At 53.1% G+C, this 18704-nt stretch overlaps 1 protein-coding gene across 2 annotated transcripts in view; it reads left to right on the forward strand.

Annotated features, from left to right (window-relative positions):
- LOC311200477 (tyrosine-protein phosphatase non-receptor type 11-like) overlaps positions 1–18704 on the forward strand; it is a 51230-nt gene that overhangs the window by 31041 nt on the left and 1485 nt on the right. Inside the window, exons 2-15 of one of the 2 annotated variants that reach the window (XM_084274718.1) lie at positions 116–238; positions 8515–8709; positions 10879–11071; positions 11174–11293; positions 11508–11621; positions 12039–12135; positions 12659–12738; positions 13383–13538; positions 15335–15466; positions 15673–15827; positions 16195–16262; positions 16868–17019; positions 17207–17307; positions 18208–18327. In XM_084274718.1, the coding sequence (XP_084130844.1) occupies positions 116–238; positions 8515–8709; positions 10879–11071; positions 11174–11293; positions 11508–11621; positions 12039–12135; positions 12659–12738; positions 13383–13538; positions 15335–15466; positions 15673–15827; positions 16195–16262; positions 16868–17019; positions 17207–17307; positions 18208–18292 (1771 nt within the window). In that variant the 3' untranslated portion in view covers positions 18293–18327. The remainder of the gene's footprint in view (positions 1–115; positions 239–8514; positions 8710–10878; positions 11072–11173; positions 11294–11507; positions 11622–12038; positions 12136–12658; positions 12739–13382; positions 13539–15334; positions 15467–15672; positions 15828–16194; positions 16263–16867; positions 17020–17206; positions 17308–18207; positions 18328–18704) is intronic. The other variant, XM_084274717.1, reaches the window with a different exon arrangement.

Raw genomic sequence — 18704 nt, forward strand, 5'->3', positions numbered from 1 at the left:
GTGCTGCTTGTAGGGCTGAGGCTCTGCACCTGGTGTCCGTGCCTCGGGTGGCAGGAAGGTGGACGGGCAGGCTCAGGCTCACAACCATCCCTCATGTCCCGTTTGCACTTTGCAGGTGGTTTCATCCCAACATCAGCGGAATTGAGGCAGAGAAGCTGCTCCTGACCCGGGGTGTCCATGGCAGCTTTCTGGCGCGACCCAGTAAGAGCAACCCGGGAGATTTCACCCTCTCCGTCAGGTAAGCAGCCAGCTGCGGTCCGGGGCTGGGGGAAGGGGCTGTGTTCACCTCTCCCACATGCCCTGCTCTGATCAACATCCATGTGAGGGGATGGGTGATGTGCTGAGGGGACCCCTTTGCAGTGAGACTGAGCTCTGCCCACCACTGCCAGGGCTGTGCCAGAAGCCACTCACTCCTTCCTCTGGCTTGTTCGAGGGCTGCACCCTGTCCTGTCAGGGATGACTCTGCTTGTGGCACAGGTTTCCAGAACTGTTGTTGACTGAGGAGGGAAGGTAACAAGCCCCACTTATGTTTTGAAGGAGTGGGTTGCATCTTCAATCACAGAATCATAGGGGTGGGAAGGGACCTCCAGAGCTCATGGGGTCCAACCCCCTGCCCAAGCAGAGTCCCTAGGACAGGGCACACAGATCGGCGTCCAGATGGGGCTGGAATCTCTCCAGAGAAGGAGACTCCACACCCCCTGGGCAGCCTGTCCCAGTGATCCTAGAAGGATTTACTCCAGTTTGAAAGGGACTTAATGTCTTTGGGAGACACTTGTGTCCCGTGCCTGTAAGGGGTCTCGGGAGCATCTTGCAAGAGGGTGAGCTTACTGCCCAGCCTCTCAGCCGAGTACCACGTGCATCATCTTCAAAGGTCTTTGGGACCAAGGCAGCTGCAGAAGGGGAAACCGCAGTTTCACTGACGGTGTTTGTGAACCTCGTCCCTCACAGGGCAGTGGGGCAGATGAGATGCACTGGGTAGGACTCCCTGAATGTGAACAGAAGGGAAGAGACAGAGAGTCACATTGGTGCAATGAGTCCCTGAGATAAGAGGAGCAGGTTGTGGGTTCAAGGCATGAACCTTCCCCGTGCACCACCCAGCTGCTGCCTCGCCGAGAAATGACTCCGCAAAGGTTTCCTCAGGCACATGTAACTGAGATCTCTTTTTTTTTCCTTTGTGGTGGCTTCTGTTTAATTTAAACAACCCTCATTTTGTTTAGGAAACTCCAGAGAGTTTATAAATTCTTTGACCAACGTGGTGTTTAAAGAAACTTTGTGCAAACAACAGACCGGACAGAGCGTTTCCACCTGGCAGGGCACGGGTATCTTAACAGGACACGAGCAGCACCGGTGGTCCATCCCCATGCACCTCTCCCCGAGGTGCTGGGGCAGCTGTGTGGCAATGCCAACTAGTTCTGGTGAGGCTTTAGCCCTTCCTTGTTGCCTTGACCACCCCGATTAAACCCTTCTCAGCCTTATTTCTTCCCCTCTTGCAATTGCCACCGGATTTGAACCCACACTCCTCTCTGCCTGGTGCAGGCACTTCTTAGCTTGGCAAGAGGGAGGGTTTGCAGCTGCCTTAATTGATTCTTTTTTTAAAATGCTTCCTTTTGTGTTGGGGAATGCATCCCTTTGCCTCTCAGGCAGCTCCGGCCGCCCGCAGCCTCTCGGGCTGTGGAACAACACAGCGGAAGGGAAATGGTCCAGCTTTTCCCGTGCGTCGCTGGGCGGGGAGTGCTTGGATCTGACTTCAGTAGCTCCCCGGTAATCTGGTGATCAGAAGTGGCTGTGAGTTAATGAGAGAGGCAGGAAGTGCTGTCTAATTAGAATGGAAAATAAACTCAACAGAGAGCTGTCTTGAGCAAGCTGTGACAGCAAGGGAATACGTGTCAGATGGAGGGTTATCTTCATGTGAGCGTTAGTGTCTCTCTCCGTGTAATTTTGTGAGTCAGGGTGTTGTCTGATGATGAAGTGAAGCACTGACAGCACCCCAGCTTTGCCAGGCAGCCTGCAAGCAGGCGCAGGTTGTGGCTGTGCAACCGTGTCCTGATGTGGCAAGAGACCCAGCCAGCAGCGCAGTGACCCCGGAACAGCAGGGCACGCTGCGCTGCCAGGACAGCCGGTTCCCACACCTGCCTTACTGCACCCCTGCCTCGTGCTCTGGGGTCGGTCCACAGCTTTGCATAGCTTCCTTCCGTCCCTCCGTCCCTGTGCCCCAGCCGACGGCCACGTGCGTTTCTGCTGCTGTGGTTTGTTACCTTCCCCTTGTGCTGGTCCACTGGTTCCCTCCTCCAGCTGCGGCACGTGTTGAGACTGTGTAGATCAAGGCTGGCCCTCCAGGAGCAGGTATGGAGTCCCAGAGCAGCATGGCCTCTATTTTCTTTACCCCTTTCTGCTTTCTCTGTGGCAGAAATCAAAGGAGGGGGCAGGGAGGAAAGGAGCATCCATGGGATTCATCCCACTGTAGGGATGCCTTTGTGTTGGAGTAAATGTTTAATAACAGCAGGATGGGTTTGGCCATAGGATTGGGCCTGATAATGCGCTTGATGCATAAACAGTGCCCTGGAGTTAATGAGGTGCAGGCTAAGAGCAGAGCAATGGAGCATGGCTTAATATCGTCGTAGTGAAACGATACCACCGCCGCCACGACGCCCACTCACTGGAAAGTCTGACCAGCTCTCACAGATCTGAGGAAACCAAAGCTGTGACACATACCATGTTTCCAGGAAAGCGCATCTAACGTGACACACAAGCTCAGGGGCAACGTGTTGAGCTTTGAAGCACCACAAATTGAAGACAAGGAAACAGTTCTTCCCCTGACCGCTTCTACCTGCAAGTCCTCACTGCTTCCTGGCTCACCCCAGCTGTGTTTCGTGAGGCAAGGGCTGTCTGATTGGCTTGGGTATAGGAAACGTGCTTGGAGGTGGTCACTGGTTAGGCAGACTGGTTTTGGTGGTACTGCATCTGAACGATGCTCTCTCTTCACACTGATGATAGTCCAAACCCACAAGTGTTATTGGGAGTTGGAGGTGTAACACCTAATGAAATTAGTAGCTCTGAAAGCTGAAAACTCGAGCCACTGCCTTCCCCCTGTGTCTTTGCCCTTTTCCTGTTAGACTACACACACCCCCAACCCCCCACCCCCCAGCATGTTGTTATTCTCACCTAGAATTGCATCCTGACAGAGGTTTTTTGGTGGGGTTGTTTCGGTGGGTTTGGTATCTGAACTGGACTGGGCTGTATATTTTTTACATTTCTGAGCCCTGAAAGGTTCTCAAAGGAAACAATACAAATACCTTTGAAAAAGTACCCCCAATAAGAGGTGTCAGTGGGAGACAGCACCTCTAGGAGAACAATCAAAACCTCTTCCTCCCCCTTTCAACACCCCCACTTCAGCTGCTTCAAGGGGTTCAGAAAGCCAGTGAGTGGAAAGGCAGCTCCATTTAATTACAGAGAGGATGTGGGCTGAGCAGAAAGCAGGCGATGGAGCTTTGGCTGACCAGACCACACAGCAAGTGACCGTGTGCTGGTGCGTATCCAGCTATGTGTCCCTGAAGAGAGGCTAGGAAGCCATACTGCAGAAGTTAGGAGGAGGTTTCTGTGAAGCTCTGTGGCTGCTTTCCCTTTTCTTTCTTTGCTCTATGCACTCTTTCAGCCTGTCTTTACAGCAGGTCTTCGTGGGGCTTTGAATTTTCTTGAGCTCTTAAGAGGCAGAGGACATGGTATGGTTAACAAACACATGGTGTTTGTCCTGATCTTGAAATAATAGGAAGGAAAAAACCTCATCAAAAAAATAGATGACTTTTGGGGACTTTGGGACTCCTCCTCCTCTCTGAGTCCCAACTGCTGGCAGCTTGTCATCAGCCAAACCTGGCTCCTTTCCTCTTCTGAAACATGCTCCTTCTTGGGATGTCTCTGCAGATGGGCTGGAGAGCTTGTTGAGCCCAGAGGAGCAGACACACCTGCCCTAGTGCGGTGCCAAGGAGGCTGTTTCTGAGAAGCCTTTGTTTGCTGTGCTGCTGCTGCGTCAGGACTGGATCCTGAAGTTGGGTTTATTGGCTCATCTCATTCTTCGGGCACTTCAGCAAATATGTGGAGCCGCATGAACAGGGAGGAAAGTGGTCTGGCAACTTGGGCTGAAGTGTAGTGATGACAGAGAGTCATTATGAGTAAGGCTGTAGTAATATCCGCTGCTGCCTCGCGCTGTTGCTGCAGCACTGCTCTCTGTAGGTATTTCAGCGTTGCCTCAGCCCAGGAAAATAAGAGAGCTCTGTGCCAGTGGGTCACACAGGCTGGGTGATGTTCTTTACCACAGGGATCGGCTCCTGCAGGCTCTGAGTGTGAGGAATCAACAGCAAAACCCACACCGAATGGGACTGCCAGGAGCGATGCCAGGCTGAGCCTGGAGAGGGCTGTACGATGGGGCTGGGCTCACAGGAGGGCTGTAGAAGCTGCTCTGGGTGGTGGGAGCAGAGCCTGCTCATTAGGGGTTTTTTGGGGGGATGCAAGTAGAGGTTGATTTGCATGTTGCAGTTCTGATAAGGGGCTGTTAAAAAAGCTGCCCTGCCTTTCGTGCAGGCTGTGTCACATCCCGGTTCCTAGAAGGACCTGGTACTGGGTTTGCTTTTGATACTGAGTCTTCCCAATTTTAATCCTGGTTCTTAAGAAAATAGACCTCCTTTTGAAAGGACTCTTGAGGGAGAAGTATGGGAGGCCACACAGGAACTGCCCCGGGTTTCCAGCCTTGCCTGGATCTGCCAGGGCATGTTTCCAGAAGGCCAAGTATTTGAGATTGCTTCTGAACACAGTGGAGAGCCTCTTACAGATTTGGCCAGGTCTGGGTAAATAGCTTGAACAAAAGGAAAGGGGGTGTTGAAAGTTTGCCTGAGTGGTCACAACAGTAATGTAAATGCTGAAACAACAAGAACCATCAGTTAGCTAACCACCCTGTCAGTGTGGCCATTGGGTCATGTCTTCTAGGAACCACAGTGGTGTGCACAAAGACACTGAGTACAGGCTAAGACATGCAATCAAGGAGGATTTTATGTCTTATAGAATATTTACTCCATGGAAAGGAGTAAATCAATACAGTTCCAGTACAGAAAGAAAGTTGGGTCTGGGGAAGAATGGAAGGAGGCTGGAAAGAGGCTTATTTCTAATACAGGTGTCCTGGTGTCTCACCATCCTAGCACTAGCCCTGTGAAGGCTCTGTAATCTAGCCACAAATGCTCAGAGAGAGGTATGCTTGATTCTGCTTCTTCCAAGGCCAGCAAGCACGTTACAGCTAGGGAACAAGTGATGGGGCCCGAGTCACCCTGAGAGCTTCTAAGAAGATACTCAACGTCAGAACATCAAATCTTGGCTGTGCTTTTATTACAAGACCCTTTTTCCCTTAAGAAGGCATGTTCTCCTATGACAGCAGTGCCTGTTGTTTGTCCAGGAGTGGCTCAAATGTATTTGGAAGCAGATTGTTCAGTTAGAGATGTAATGCTGATGGATGGATATCTTTGGCTTACGTGTGCTCGTGTTGGCTGCTGCTCACAAGTTTGGCAAGGCAGAGGAGTGTGTTGGAAGCCTTTTGGTGGCCATTGGTTGGCAGAAGATCTGTGCTTTATGTCCCTTCTCAAGGGAAAAGGATGAGTCTCTTTGGAGCAGGAAGCACCTTCAGGAAGGCAAAAAGCATCAACACCCCACTGGGGAACAGTAGCATCTGGGTTCGATGGGTAGCTGGATGTCCTTGGTCTCTATGCACTTTCCAGGGCTCCTAAGACCTGAAGTGAGCAGCAGGGCTCAGTCAGCTGAATTGCCTCTTCCTAGGAACTGGGTACAAAGACTTTGAAACCTGTACCTGATCTCTAGGATTCACTTGGCTGTATCTTGGAGCTCGTGTGCAAACGTGGGTTGGTTTGGTTGTGTTGTGTTGTGCTGGTGGATAGTGGGTGTCTGAGAGCCCAAGCTCTCCTTTACTTGAAAGCAAACATTCAGTGAAGTTTTTTAAACCCTGCGTGAGAATCTTGGGGTTGGTTTTTTCCATAGACAGCCTTTTTGAGGGTTTTGGGTTGCTTTTTGCAGTTTGTGAGATGGGGTCACGTGTATTGTGAAGTTCTGGGCTTTCTCTGTCTCACACAGGCAGGAAAAGCACATGACCCAAAAAAGACTTTTGGGGATGCAAATGTATTTCTGCCATTTAAAGTGGTTCTTCTGCCTTCCAGGGCCAAAAAAAGGGTCTGTCTGAAGACTCACTAAAACCTGCAAGTTGCACCAGGGGAGGTTTGGGTTAGAAATAAGGAGAAAGTTCTGTGAAAGAGCAGTTGGGCATTGGAACAGGGTGTCCAGGGGGGTGGTGGAGTCACAGTCCCTCTGGGTGTTCAAGGAAGGGTTGGATGAGGTACTCAGGGATGTGGTTTAGTGAGTGATGTAGGTGGTAGGGGGATGGTTGGACTGGATGGTCTTGGAGGTCTTTTCCAGCCTTAGTGATTCTGTGATTCTTCTTACTGACTGTGCTCCACTGCAAAGAAGAACAGACTGCAGCCACGCCGGGGGTCACTGCGGATGGACACAGACTCACAAGCTGGGATATTTTGGATCCAGAAACCTTCCTGGATATCTAGTTTAGGAGTTGTGCTGACAGTGTAAAGAAGCTTAGCCTGGAACAGAGGCAATGCTCACTCCCTGACCATGGGCTCAGAAGCTGCCAGGAAAGCTGGATCCACTATCAGCCAGCGCTGTGTCCCTGTAGGAGAGCTGTTAGACAGAAGTAGCCCTGCCCTGCGGCACAGGGCAGCTGAAGACTTTTGGGCATCTTCTTTGTGCTTTGTTTCACCAGCCAACATGTTCACATGTTCAATGTCTGCTGCTGCTGTACAGTCCAGTTCTGCTGCCCAGTTTGGAGCTTTAGGAGAGGAAAATGGGAAGGAAATTGGGGTCCATCAATGCCCTTTGTGTTTCGCATGACCCTGAGGGCGCATGGGATAAATGACCCCGATTATCTCTCTGCTTTTCATCCCAGTGCTCAGAGGCCTTGGGGGTGGGTCTCTGAACTGAGCCTTTGTAGGTCTGTAATGGGGCTGGGATGTGGGGATGGAGCTGGAAAGAAGGGAGCCTTTGAGCCTCGGGCCAAGTGGCAGAACCGCAGTTTGGTCTGTTGCCTTCTGTGTGCAGAGAGGCTGCTGGGTCCAGCTGCTGGCAGGGCTGCCAGGAGCACTTCATGTGCCAACTCCTCTCCGAAATGAAGCCTTGTCATCGCGTGCTGGCTGGGGTCTGGGTTTCACAGCCAGCCCTCAGTTCCACCCTGTGCAGAGCTCAGGGCCCTGCTCCTGAGGACAGGGATCGGATCGGGGAGGGAGGTGGGTTCTCACCTGGCCTCAGCAGCCAGGAGTGATGTGCCTGGCTGGGCTGCTTCCTGCAGCTCTCCCCTCCTGTGCACCCACAGCCTTCTGCCACTGCTTTGTGTTTGAGGGCCAGATCTCAACCCCTCCCTGAAATCAAGGGGTGAACAGTACCTACAGCCCAGGAAAGCTGAAGCAGAGAGGATGTGGAGCTGGGGCTAGATATCCAGTACCATCCAGACACCTGGTCTGTCTCTGTGTTGCTCTGAGGCTGTACCCTGCTGCAGAAAGGCAGCAGAAATGGGGGCAGAACCACTGCTGAGAGCCCCAGAGCCCACTCCATGGTCCAGCTCTTCCTTGCATTTAACCTCATGCACAGACCACTGTAGCTCTTCCAACTCCCTGCTCCGTGAAATGGCTTTTCTGTCTGACCCAGCACGCTGCTCATACTACCTCGAGTCTCCTCATCTCCGTGTCACGGTTGCTTTGGCAACAAATTGAGAGAGGCTGGGAGCAGCTCAGAGCGGAAAGGAACAAGAAACTTGCCCAGATTTCCGAATCTCTCTCTCTCCCAGCTCATCCATCAAGCAACGGGCTTCCAGCCACGTCTCTGCTCAGGGCGGCTGCTGCTAAGTGCATTTAAAATGCAATTAACCTGCCCCTGGGAGATTAGCATGGCCTTCTGAGGGAGGAGAGTGGGCTTTGCTGGCTTGAGAGAGCTCCTGGAACCTGCTGAGAAAGTCACCCAGCCTTTTTCCCCGAGGGCATCACTGGAGAGGGGAAGGCATTGACCCTTTCAGTGCGGCTGACAGGGTTTACAAATAGCAGGCAGCATCTTGCTTTGGGTGATGATTATTTTATTTGAAATGAGTTAGATGATAGTGAGTAGCCCTGTGCATAAAAAAACATTCACTGTAAGCCAGAGTGAGGTCCCAGCCCTGCCCAGCTGAAGAGGGTAAGGAGTGTTGGAAGTGGAAGGGATGGCAGAGGAGGAATTATTCACCTCCCCTGTGAGGTTGTGTGGGGAGCAGAGCAGGCTGGGGGCTTGCAAGGTGGAGTAACCTTGGCCAAGGAGCATCCCTCCCTTCCCCTACTGCAGAGAGAGGTGGGTGGTGTTCAGCTGGACTCCGGAGGCCAGCGCTGGCTTCCCAGCCCCTGACACTCAGTCGTCTTTGCCTTCCTTCCTCAGAAGACACGACGAGGTGACGCACATCAAGATCCAGAACACGGGGGATTACTATGACCTGTACGGAGGGGAGAAGTTCGCCACCCTCGCAGAGCTGGTGCAGTACTACACCGAGCAGCAGGGGCTGCTGAGGGAGAAGAACAGCAACGTCATCGAGCTGAAATACCCGCTCAACTGCCAGGACCCCACCTCGGAGAGGTAAGCCATGCTCTCCAACAGCTTTGTCCAGTGGTGTGATGCTTCCTTCTCAGGTGGCTCAGACTGGACAGTTTGGAAAGGAGCCCAAAGCAGAGTGTGTTTTGATGGGATTTGGCTTCTGTTGACCCAAAAGCTGCACATCTCTGGGACACGGTTCCCCAGCTGCCCTGTGTGCAGACGTGACCAGAAGCTGGCTGGGTAACGTTAGCAAGGCCCAGAAGCTGGTACTTGCTCAGTGTCAGCACGTGTTAATAAACTTTCTGCAGCTTTTAGTCAACTTGGGAACATAAAATCATAGCACAGTTTCAGTTGCAGGGGACCTTTAAAGGTCACCTAGTCCAACCACCCCTGCAGTGAGCCCGGGCATCTTCAGCTAGATCAGGTGGCTCAGAGCACCACCCAATGTGAGCAGTATGAGTCCACCTGCAAAGGTCCTGCAGGTATGTCCTTGGGGGTGGATCCTAAAACCTTCACAGCTTTGCTTTTAAACGAATCAAAGGATGTACAAGTGACTTGTCTGGGTAGAAATGACCTGTGAAAAGCCTTCCCCATCCTATCTGGGTCTGTAACTGCTGTCCCTCCAGGGATGGGGATGGCTGATTGAGAAGTGACTTGCCTCAGGCTACTTCAGGATGTTTCCACCAGCCCCCCCTTAGTGACTTTCTTTCCTCCCTTTTCTCCGTGACACTCCAGTGACCCCTTTTTTCCTTCTCCTCCCCCTCAGTTTCCCCTGTGTCATAGGCAGCAGCTGACAGGGTGGCTTGGAAAGGGGAAGGGCTCGCAGGGCTGGCTGTGCCACAGCAGGCTCCTCCGTACTCCAACTTTAGCAGCCGCGTTAAGCTGGAGCTGTGACCAGTCTCAGCTCCTGAAACAGAGCAGAGGCGCTCCCTTCCACACCCTCCTGTGAGCTGAAGGTGCTGGGAAGTCCCTTTCAGCTCATGTGCTCCTTGGTTGCCCCAGAGGTTTCTTTGCTCCTTCCAGATGGCAGGGTGAAAGGCAGCCGGGCAGCTGCTCGCGGTAGCAGAAGCTCTGGAGAAGTGGAAACCCCCTTCAGCTGGGTTTCCCCTTCTGTTCTGGCCAAGGAAAGTTTGGCTTGGCACGAGACATCTGTAATGATTTATGTTCCAGACCACAGGCTCGGTGGCATTGGGAAGGCGGGGGGGGGGGGGGGAGGAAAAAGTGTCCCAAGTCTCCTAAATATACCAGCTGATGCTGTGGTCAGAATATAGTTGGGTCTGTCAGGGGAGCGGTGTCTCCAGAACGCAGACCTGTGTGGGAACTGGCTCTCCTGGCAAAGCAACCTGAACAGCAGCACCACTGGAGGGCAGATCCTGTGAGGAGCTGCTGAGGGAGCTGGGGGTGTTGAGCCTGGAGAAGAGGAGTCTGAGGGGAGACTTTATCACCACCTCCACTGACCTGACAGGAGGGTGCAGAGAGGTGGGCGATGGACAGGAGCGGTGGAGCAACTCGTGGCTGCACAGTGAGGGTCAGGAAGAGCTGAGCACAAAGCCCTGCACGTTGTGAGCGCCCAGATGTGTGGCTGCAGGCAGGGCTGGAGGGGCAGAAGCCTCCTGGTCGCAGTGGGGTCCTGGATTTGCCACTCCAGGTGAGTGTGCAATATGCTTCTGCCAGCCCTGAGCTGAGTTAGTGACCTGGGATGGGAACAGCCACGACTATAGCTGGGACAACCCACCTGAAAACCTCTTGTTCCTGGTTTGTGTTGGTCATGCTCGTGTCTGGTACTGCCTGGCTGCAGCCTGGTGACTCCAAGTGCTCCTTTTCTTCCTTATAAAAATCCAAAGGAAGACGTAGTCACCTTCAGACAGGACCTGCCAGGACTGTGTGTCTTAGAGCCGCCTCAGAGCCCCATCCCTGGGTGATGGTGCTCGTCCAGGTCACGTGGCAGTTCAATATTCTGATGCCATCTCACGTTTGACCAGAGGACTGAGCAAAGTCACGGTGCTCCCAGGGGTTGGTGGGACATGGCAGAGTGGAGGAGGAGAATCACTAGGGGCTCTTTCTAAAACAATTCAAGGCAGCATCGTGACGGTGGGCTGAGCCTTGGCATGGGCTTCCTGTGGGTGCCACCCCCAGCAGCACGTGTAGCTGTTGTCTGATGCAATGCTCTGTGTGGCTCTGAGCTGACCTTGCTCCATCACTCTTCCCTAGGTGGTACCATGGGCACCTCACTGGCAAAGAGGCAGAGAAGCTTCTGACAGAGAAGGGGAAAACAGGCAGCTTTCTGGTGCGAGAGAGCCAGAGCAAACCAGGAGACTTCGTGCTGTCAGTGATGACAACTGAGGACAAGATGGAGACTGGGGACCGGAAACCACACGTGACCCACGTGATGATCCACTACCAGGTGGGACAGGGGCTGTGCTCCCCTGAGATGGGCGCTGGGCAGGGGGCCAGCTGGGAGCTCAGCCTTTGAGTCTCACTGTGGTTCTGCCATTCTGTCCTGCAGCTGGATGGGAAGTACGACGTGGGGGGAGGAGAGAGGTTTGACACACTCACAGACCTGGTGGAACACTATAAGAAAAACCCTATGGTGGAGAAATCTGGAGCTGTGGTTCACCTGAAGCAGGTAATAGCTGCTTTAGCATGTATTTGTTGGTTCTGGGCTTACCCACACTCCTGGGGGTTGTGTGGATCTGCCCCAAAACCATCCTCACACTCAGCAATGGACCCAACTCCTGCCAGTACCCCAAGAGATTTGGGAACTGGGGTGGCTTTGGGTTTTTTCAATGGGAAAGTTTTATCTGTTATCAGAAGCAGTTTCTGTTGTGTCTCTGTCCCAGCCATTCAACGCCACGCGCATCAATGCAGCCAACATCGAAAACAGAGTGAAGGAGCTGAACAAAATGGCAGATCACAGTGAGAAGGCCAAGCAAGGCTTCTGGGAAGAGTTCGAGGTACAGGATGCTCCTGTGCTCTGTCCTGTTTGTGCCTGTGGCCCCAAGAGCATTGTATTCACTTGGAAGTGCCCTGGTTTCTAGCACCTCTTTGCAACACTTGCTTCTTTGCCTGTTTTCTGTGTTCAACTGAGTTACTTCCTGCTCCTTTTTTCCATTCTTTTTCTCATGTCTGAGGCAGTTTCCCCTTCCCCATCCTAGAACTGCATGCCTTCTGCTAACCACAGGGATTTGTGCCTTCTCCCCTATTAACTCTCTCATCAAGCTGCTTCTCTGCTCCCTTTCCCTCCCAGCTCACACTCCTTCTGCTCTCCTCAGCATGAGGAAGCCAAGCAGCTAGCCAAAAGGGTCCTTCCTCTGCCTCTGCCTCCCTTCATCTGCCCAGAACAGCTTGGTTTTGTGTTCTGTGCTCCGCAGATGCTGCAGCAGCAGGAGTGCAAGCTCCTCTACCCCAGGAAGGAGGGACAGCGGCCAGAGAACAAGGCTAAGAATCGCTACAAGAACATCCTTCCCTGTAAGGACCCACTGAATACCAGTTTGGGCTCTCCCACCACAGTTTCCACAGCCTTCTCTGGGGTAGTTAACACTGCAGAGCTTTCTGATTGTAGCTGAGTTGAGATGGGATGTGTCCCAGTGGAGTGGTCCAGTTTGTGACCTTCTCCATCCCCTTTCTGACCTGGTCCTTCCCTTTCCCATGGGGAAACTGGTGACTTGCTTGCCTCTGTCTGTGATGTGGGTCCAGATAGGCTCCAGAGCTCAATTGTAGTTTAAGTGTAGGAGTCAGAGCCTCCAAAGGAAGCTCTGGAAAACGTGAGCTCAGGTCAGGGTACTGCACCACCTATCACTAATATCCATCCCAGTTACTAGACTGGAAACATAGTGGGAGTCCACACTGGCTAAGTGTCACCAGGAGAGCATTTTACCCCCTCTTTTGAAGTAGTTTCATGGTAAGAGCCTTGTGAGAGCTCCCCCACTGAGCAAAGCCCACCCACAGCCCTGGGTGGGACTCACTGCTGTGCTCTCTGTCCCCTCTCCAGTCGACACCACGCGGGTGGCACTGCGGGACGTAGATGAGAGTGTGCCTGGGTCAGACTACATCAATGCCAACTACATCAAGGTACTTGGGAAGGGGGGTGTGTGTGTGCTGCCTTCAGCCCAGTGCTGTGTTTCTGGTGTGTAAGTGCAGTAATGGTGTGAGTCTTGAGGGAATGGCCCAGCAGGACCAGTATCTTGCTCTGGGTCCGGGCCACACACTGGATTTTCTACTGGATCCCAAGGGATCTCATCCTTCTGCCATGTCCTGTTTGCCTCATAAGAGTTTTTCACTGTCCCCTCTTTTGCTGACCTCTTCAGGAGGTCCTAGGGGACTGACCCAGACTTTCTGTCATTGCCCATTATCTCCGAGGTCTAATTATCATTGCCATCTGCAAGCTGAGGGCTGCTTGAAGCTGTTTCCAGCAGTGCTGCTCTGGTACTTAAACACCAGCCTTTGGGAGACCGTCAAGGTGGCTTCATTCCAGCCACGTCCACCCACAACTCCAGCAGCTGCCTTGCTGGCAGGGGTCTGCTGTGGTCCCCACAGGCTGTTCTGCTGGGGACTCTGTTGAAGCTGGTCTGATGAGTGGGGGGAAATCAGCTGGCTCAGAGATCCTGCCTGGCAAAGCGTGGTGTCCGTGCTGCTAACGGTGCACTCAGGCAGCTCTCCACTCCTCACACCAGGGTCCTTGGCTTTTTTTACCCCTGCCCTCCTTTATTCCTCAGAGCATCCCTGATGATGGAAGGAACTCCGAGCACTGCAAGATCTATATTGCCACCCAGGGCTGCCTGCAGACAACAGTGAATGACTTCTGGGCCATGGTGTACCAGGAGAACAGTCATGTCATTGTCATGACCACCAAGGAAGTGGAGCGGGGCAGGGTGAGCACCCACAGGGCACTGTCCCCGAGCCTGAATGTTACCTGCTGCTTGTGCTGGCCTCTGTGGTCGGATACCAGAGCTAGTTATGGAGCTGAGCCTTCCAAACTGGGAGGCTGATGCAGCAGCTGCTCTGTGCAGCAAGCTGGGTAGTTACTGGGGGCTTGTACTGAAGTGTGGAGCAGGGTCAGTGATGAGCTAATCCTGAGCAGTTGATCTAACTATATTATCCTGCCTGGACCATTGCAGGTCCTTGTCCATAAGAGCAGGGATTCAGGGAACAACCTCTCATTTCAGAATGGACTCTATTGCAAATCCATGCTGTTTTCCATGCCAGGCTTGGATAGGATGGGGATTCTTGGGAGATTTTCCATCGATTTAGAGAGCCTGACTTTGCTCTGACCATGACAAAGCACAAACCCCAGGAAGCTGCTTGTCCTGACAGGGCTTGGTTATCTCCAGCCAGCTTTCATTTCATTTCTCTTCGGTCTTGTAATGCCACTTTAGCTCTTCTTCATGAGAGAAACACGCTGCTCTGCTCTGCACAGCCAACCTCCCTGGCCCCATCAATATTAATGGCGTGTCCCTCACGTGACTCGCTTCAGGGCTCTGGGGAATTAGGGGTGGTGGGGAGAGAGAGAGAGAGAGCATCCTGCTTGTTACAGCCAGGCTGAAAGATGGGGTGAGGGGGAGGGAGGGCATTGCAAGCTGATTGAGTGGAGGGCAGGAGTAATTACACGACCTGCCTGGGTACCACCGGTGTCCATTTCACTAGGAGTGGGGTGGGAGAAGCCCAAGACCGTGGTGAAATGCCACACAGAGCCGGATGCTGGAGCAGCCTTCCTGAGGAAAGAGAGAGGCTGATCATGCTGGCTCTGCTTAGGGAGGAGGGGGAGGCTGTGCTGGTGGGGGTTCAGGGAAGAGGTGTGATAAAGGCAGCTCTGCTTGCAAGCCTTTTGTGTTGGTGAAGTCACTAGAGCAAAGGGAGGGCGTGGGCTGGGGGTGGGAGGGGTATAGGCAGACCACAGAGTCCCTTGGGATGGAGGTTTGGCTCAGGAGTCAGGCAGTGACCTGACCAACAGCTGAGGTGCTGTCACCAAAGCGATGCCTCCCTGAGGCTGGGGGCAGCTGAGCAGGGGGATTCCCCTTGGGATCACATCCTTCCTATGGGAACCGCCCTTTCTGGCTCAGAGGGAACGCTCCATGTGTGTGACTCTGCACCAGGGCTGCACACCCTTGGAATGCTGCAGCATCCCAGTTCTGGGCCCCTCACTACAAGAAGGACATTGAGGTCCTGGAGTGTGTCCAGAGAAGGGCAGCCAGGCTGGGGAAGGGGCTGGAGGGCAAATCCTCTGAGGAGCAGCTGAGGGAGCTGGGGGTGTTCAGCCTGGAGAAGAGGAGGCTGAGGGGAGACCTTATCACTGCCTACACTGCCCTGCCAGGAGGGTGCAGAGAGGTGGGCGATGGTCTCTTCAGCCAGGGGACAGGAGATGGGACAAGGGGCAAGGGGCTCAAGCTGCCCCAGGGCAGGGTCAGAGCAGATGGGAGGGGAAAGTTCTCCCCTGAAAAAGTTGTCAGGGTCTGGCACAGGCTGCCTAGGGAGGGGGTTGAGTCACCCACCCTGGATGTGTTTCACAGATGAGGTGCTCAGGGATCTGGTTTAGCACAGGACAGGAACGGTTGGACTCGATGCTCTTAAAGGTCTTTTCCAACCTGGTGATTCTGTGGTCCCTGAGCAAGGTGCTCATCCTCCAGCTCCTCAGCCTCCTGTAACGAGCCTGTGTCTGCTGTTGCTGCAGAACAAATGCTTCCGTTACTGGCCTGACAAGGGGTGCAGCAAGGAATACGGGCGCATCTGCGTGCGGAACGTGAGCGAGCGTGAGGCCCAGGGCTACTACCTCCGGGAGCTGGAGATCCTGCGGACCGACCGGGTGCGTCCTCTGCCGCTGTCTGCCCGCCGTGCTGGGAAGGGGCTGGTGCTGGCACTGCTGGGGAGGGACCTGGGGCTTCTCTCTACCTTCGTGGCCCCACTGCTGAAGTTCTGGGCCTCTTTGTCCCAGCTTTGATTGAAAAAGCAAGGATGGGGAAGCTCCCAGTAGGTGTTTTGGACGAGGTGGTGAGTCTCTGCTCCCCGCAGGACGAGCGCCCGAGGCAGGTGAAGCACTATCAGTATTTTAGCTGGCCAGACCACGGGGTGCCCAATGAACCAGGAGGGGTTCTGAGCTTTCTGGACCAAGTGAACCGTGCGCAGCGAAGCATTCCGGTCACGGGGCCGATCATAGTGCACTGCAGGTACGGACCAGGGGGCTGTGAGCAGGGCACTGCGCTGGGGATGGGTCACAAAAACGTGTGCCTCTGATTCTGTGTGTTACACCCCTGGCGCTTGAGCTCATGGTGGGCAACTGGGAGGTGATGGACACGTGGGAAAATACAACCAGAGCCTCACGGGTGATAGCACAGCCCTGCTCTGGAGCTGGGAACTGATGCAGCCTGCTGGGCTCTGGTCTCCTAAGGGTGGGTGCTTGGCTGGGTTTATCTTACAGCAGCCATTCCAGACCTGCCTGGGATGGACAGGCACGTGGATGAGTGGGGAATGTTTCCTACCACAGTGATTTTATTATTTTTTTAATTATTATTATTATTTCTTTTCTCTTCCCAGTGCTGGAATAGGCCGCACAGGCACCATCATCGTGATAGATATTCTGGTGGATATTATTCACAGGCAAGGTAAGTGTCCCTGTCTGTCTCATGGCTGTTCCCCTGTTCCAGCATAACCCTGGTAGGAAGTTGCTGCCACACAGACCTGATTCCCCTCCCCTTGCTCCAAACACACCAGCCCTGCCCCAGCCATTCCCACTCCAAGATGCTCTGGCAGGGGGAAACAATATAAATATTTTGTATACATATATATACAAATATATATATATACATACACAAATATATATACCAAATGTGTGTATATATATATACACACAATGTATATTGTATATGTATATTGGCAGGGGAAATATATTTTGGTATATATATTCTTATATGTAATTTTATATATAAATATATATTTTTGTATATGAAAATATATACACAAAATATATAATACAATATATGTGTGTGTGTGTATATATATATAAATTAAATATGTATATATATATATATTTTAATCTCCTGGGCACAGAGCTGCAGCAAATCCTTTCACAGTATTCCAGGGCTTCACTGGCACTGTGCTTGGCAAGATGCTGAAAGCTTCCAAAGTTGTCTTTTAAAAAAAAAAAAATACAAGACATTTTTGAGCCTGGTTGCTGCTCCCTGAGCCTCACCTCCTTGCTCTGGGTCAGGTTTGGACTGCGACATTGACATCCCCAAAACGATCCAGATGGTACGCCGGCAGCGCTCGGGCATGGTGCAGACAGAGGCCCAGTACAAGTTCGTTTACATGGCTGTTCAGCAGTACATCGAGGCCGAGCAGAAGAGGCTGGAAGAAGAACAGGTGAGTCCTGCTTGGCTGGGCTGGAACAGCAGAGGCAGGACTTGGCCCACACCAAACACCATTTCCACTCCCAGCCTTCCCCTGGAACTCCAGTACTGCTCCAAACAGCGACACTGCCCTGCTCCCATGGGGCTTTCTTCTGCATCTGCCGTGCATGGGGGGTCATTGTCTTTGCTTTCTTTTCCAGAGGAGTAAAAGGAAGGAACGGGACTACTTGAACATCGGCTACTCTCCCATGGAAAAGGGCAGAGCCAAAGCACAGCCGCCGTCCCCGCGCACCCAGTCTGGGTAAGCTGAGCGTGTCTGGGCCAGGGCTGAGGGATTCTGTGCCTCTAGCAAAGAACAGCTTGGGCAGAGGCCCTGGAGTTTATCCCCTGTATCTCCAATACCTGAAGCCTGACCAGTCGCTGGCTGTCGTATGGGAAGGTGAAAGAGAACCGGTGATCCCACCACGCTGCCAGCAGAGCTGGTAGCCGCCCACCTTGCTCAGTGATTAGATTTCCATGGCTGCTTTGGGAAGGAGAGGAGGAGGCAGATCCCAGCCTTCAGTGAGCCATACCCCCATGTCCTTGCCTCTGGCAAATGTCCCTGGAGAACCTGCTAGGGAGTGAACTTGCTGCTGCCACTGAGGGAGCTTCACAGCAAAATCTGAAGGAGGATGCGGAGAGAGCGGAGGAAGATGGATTCACACCCATGTGGGGAGGGAGTCTGTGCCAAGTACCATGAGTTCCTTATATAAGCAGAGAGAAAATACCCCAAACTGTGGTTTTCCCTCTTGTCCTGAGTACTGGGATAGCGATGCTGAGGGGGTTGTACGTTGAAGGTTGAGCAGGCAGGGACATACATTAGGCATAGATAGGCAGACCCTCTCTGGTCCTGCTGTGCGTTAGTGGGAAATAGTGGGAACTCCATGCACTGGTCCTGCAGAAACTTTGCATCCATGAAAGGCTGGTGTGTGGAGGAAGGTTCAGGGCTCCATCCCCAAACTGTATGTGAACCCAGGAAGGGCAACAGAGGGAGAGATGCCAGGGATGGAGAGCAGCGGGTAACCCATTGTCATCCCATCTCTGAGGCTGGGAGGGAAGAAGGGAACTAGGCTGGGCCATCACCCGCTTCCCACTGGGCACCTGCCTCTGGGAAGAGATCCGGAGCAGAGGCAGTGAATAACAGGGCTTTGTTTCCTGGCAGGGGTGATGATGAGTCAGCTTCCGTCTACGAGAACCTCAACATCAAAAGCCCAAAGGTTTCAGGGATGAGTAACGCCGGGCGATAAAGGAGCCGGAGGTGAGGCGTGTGGAGGCTGTGCAGGTAGGAATGTGTCCTGTGATTAACTGGGAGACTCACCCCAGCCTGTTTACGCTGCGTTTCACCCAGCTCCTCTTCAGCTCAGCCTGTGCTGATCTCAGTGATGCTGCCTGCATCGCTGCGATGCTGTGGTGACGCTTGGCAGAGCCTAAAGATGTGGATGGGGAAACAGGGAGGGGAGAGAATGGGGAATGGGATCCCTTACATCCCCAGCAGAGGTGGGGGGGTACCTGCTTTTCGGACTCTCACATCCTGAGGCTATCAGACTCGCTGTAAACAAGCCCAAGAGCATCACGCACTGGGAGTGCCTCCGCGCCGTAACCTTATCGATGTGCTTTACTCCCAGTTGTAAATCACATCATCCTTCCTTCCTTCTTGCT

Source organism: Gallinula chloropus (genome assembly GCF_964237585.1).
Source record: "Gallinula chloropus genome assembly, chromosome: 23".
Taxonomy (NCBI): Eukaryota; Metazoa; Chordata; class Aves; order Gruiformes; family Rallidae; genus Gallinula; species Gallinula chloropus.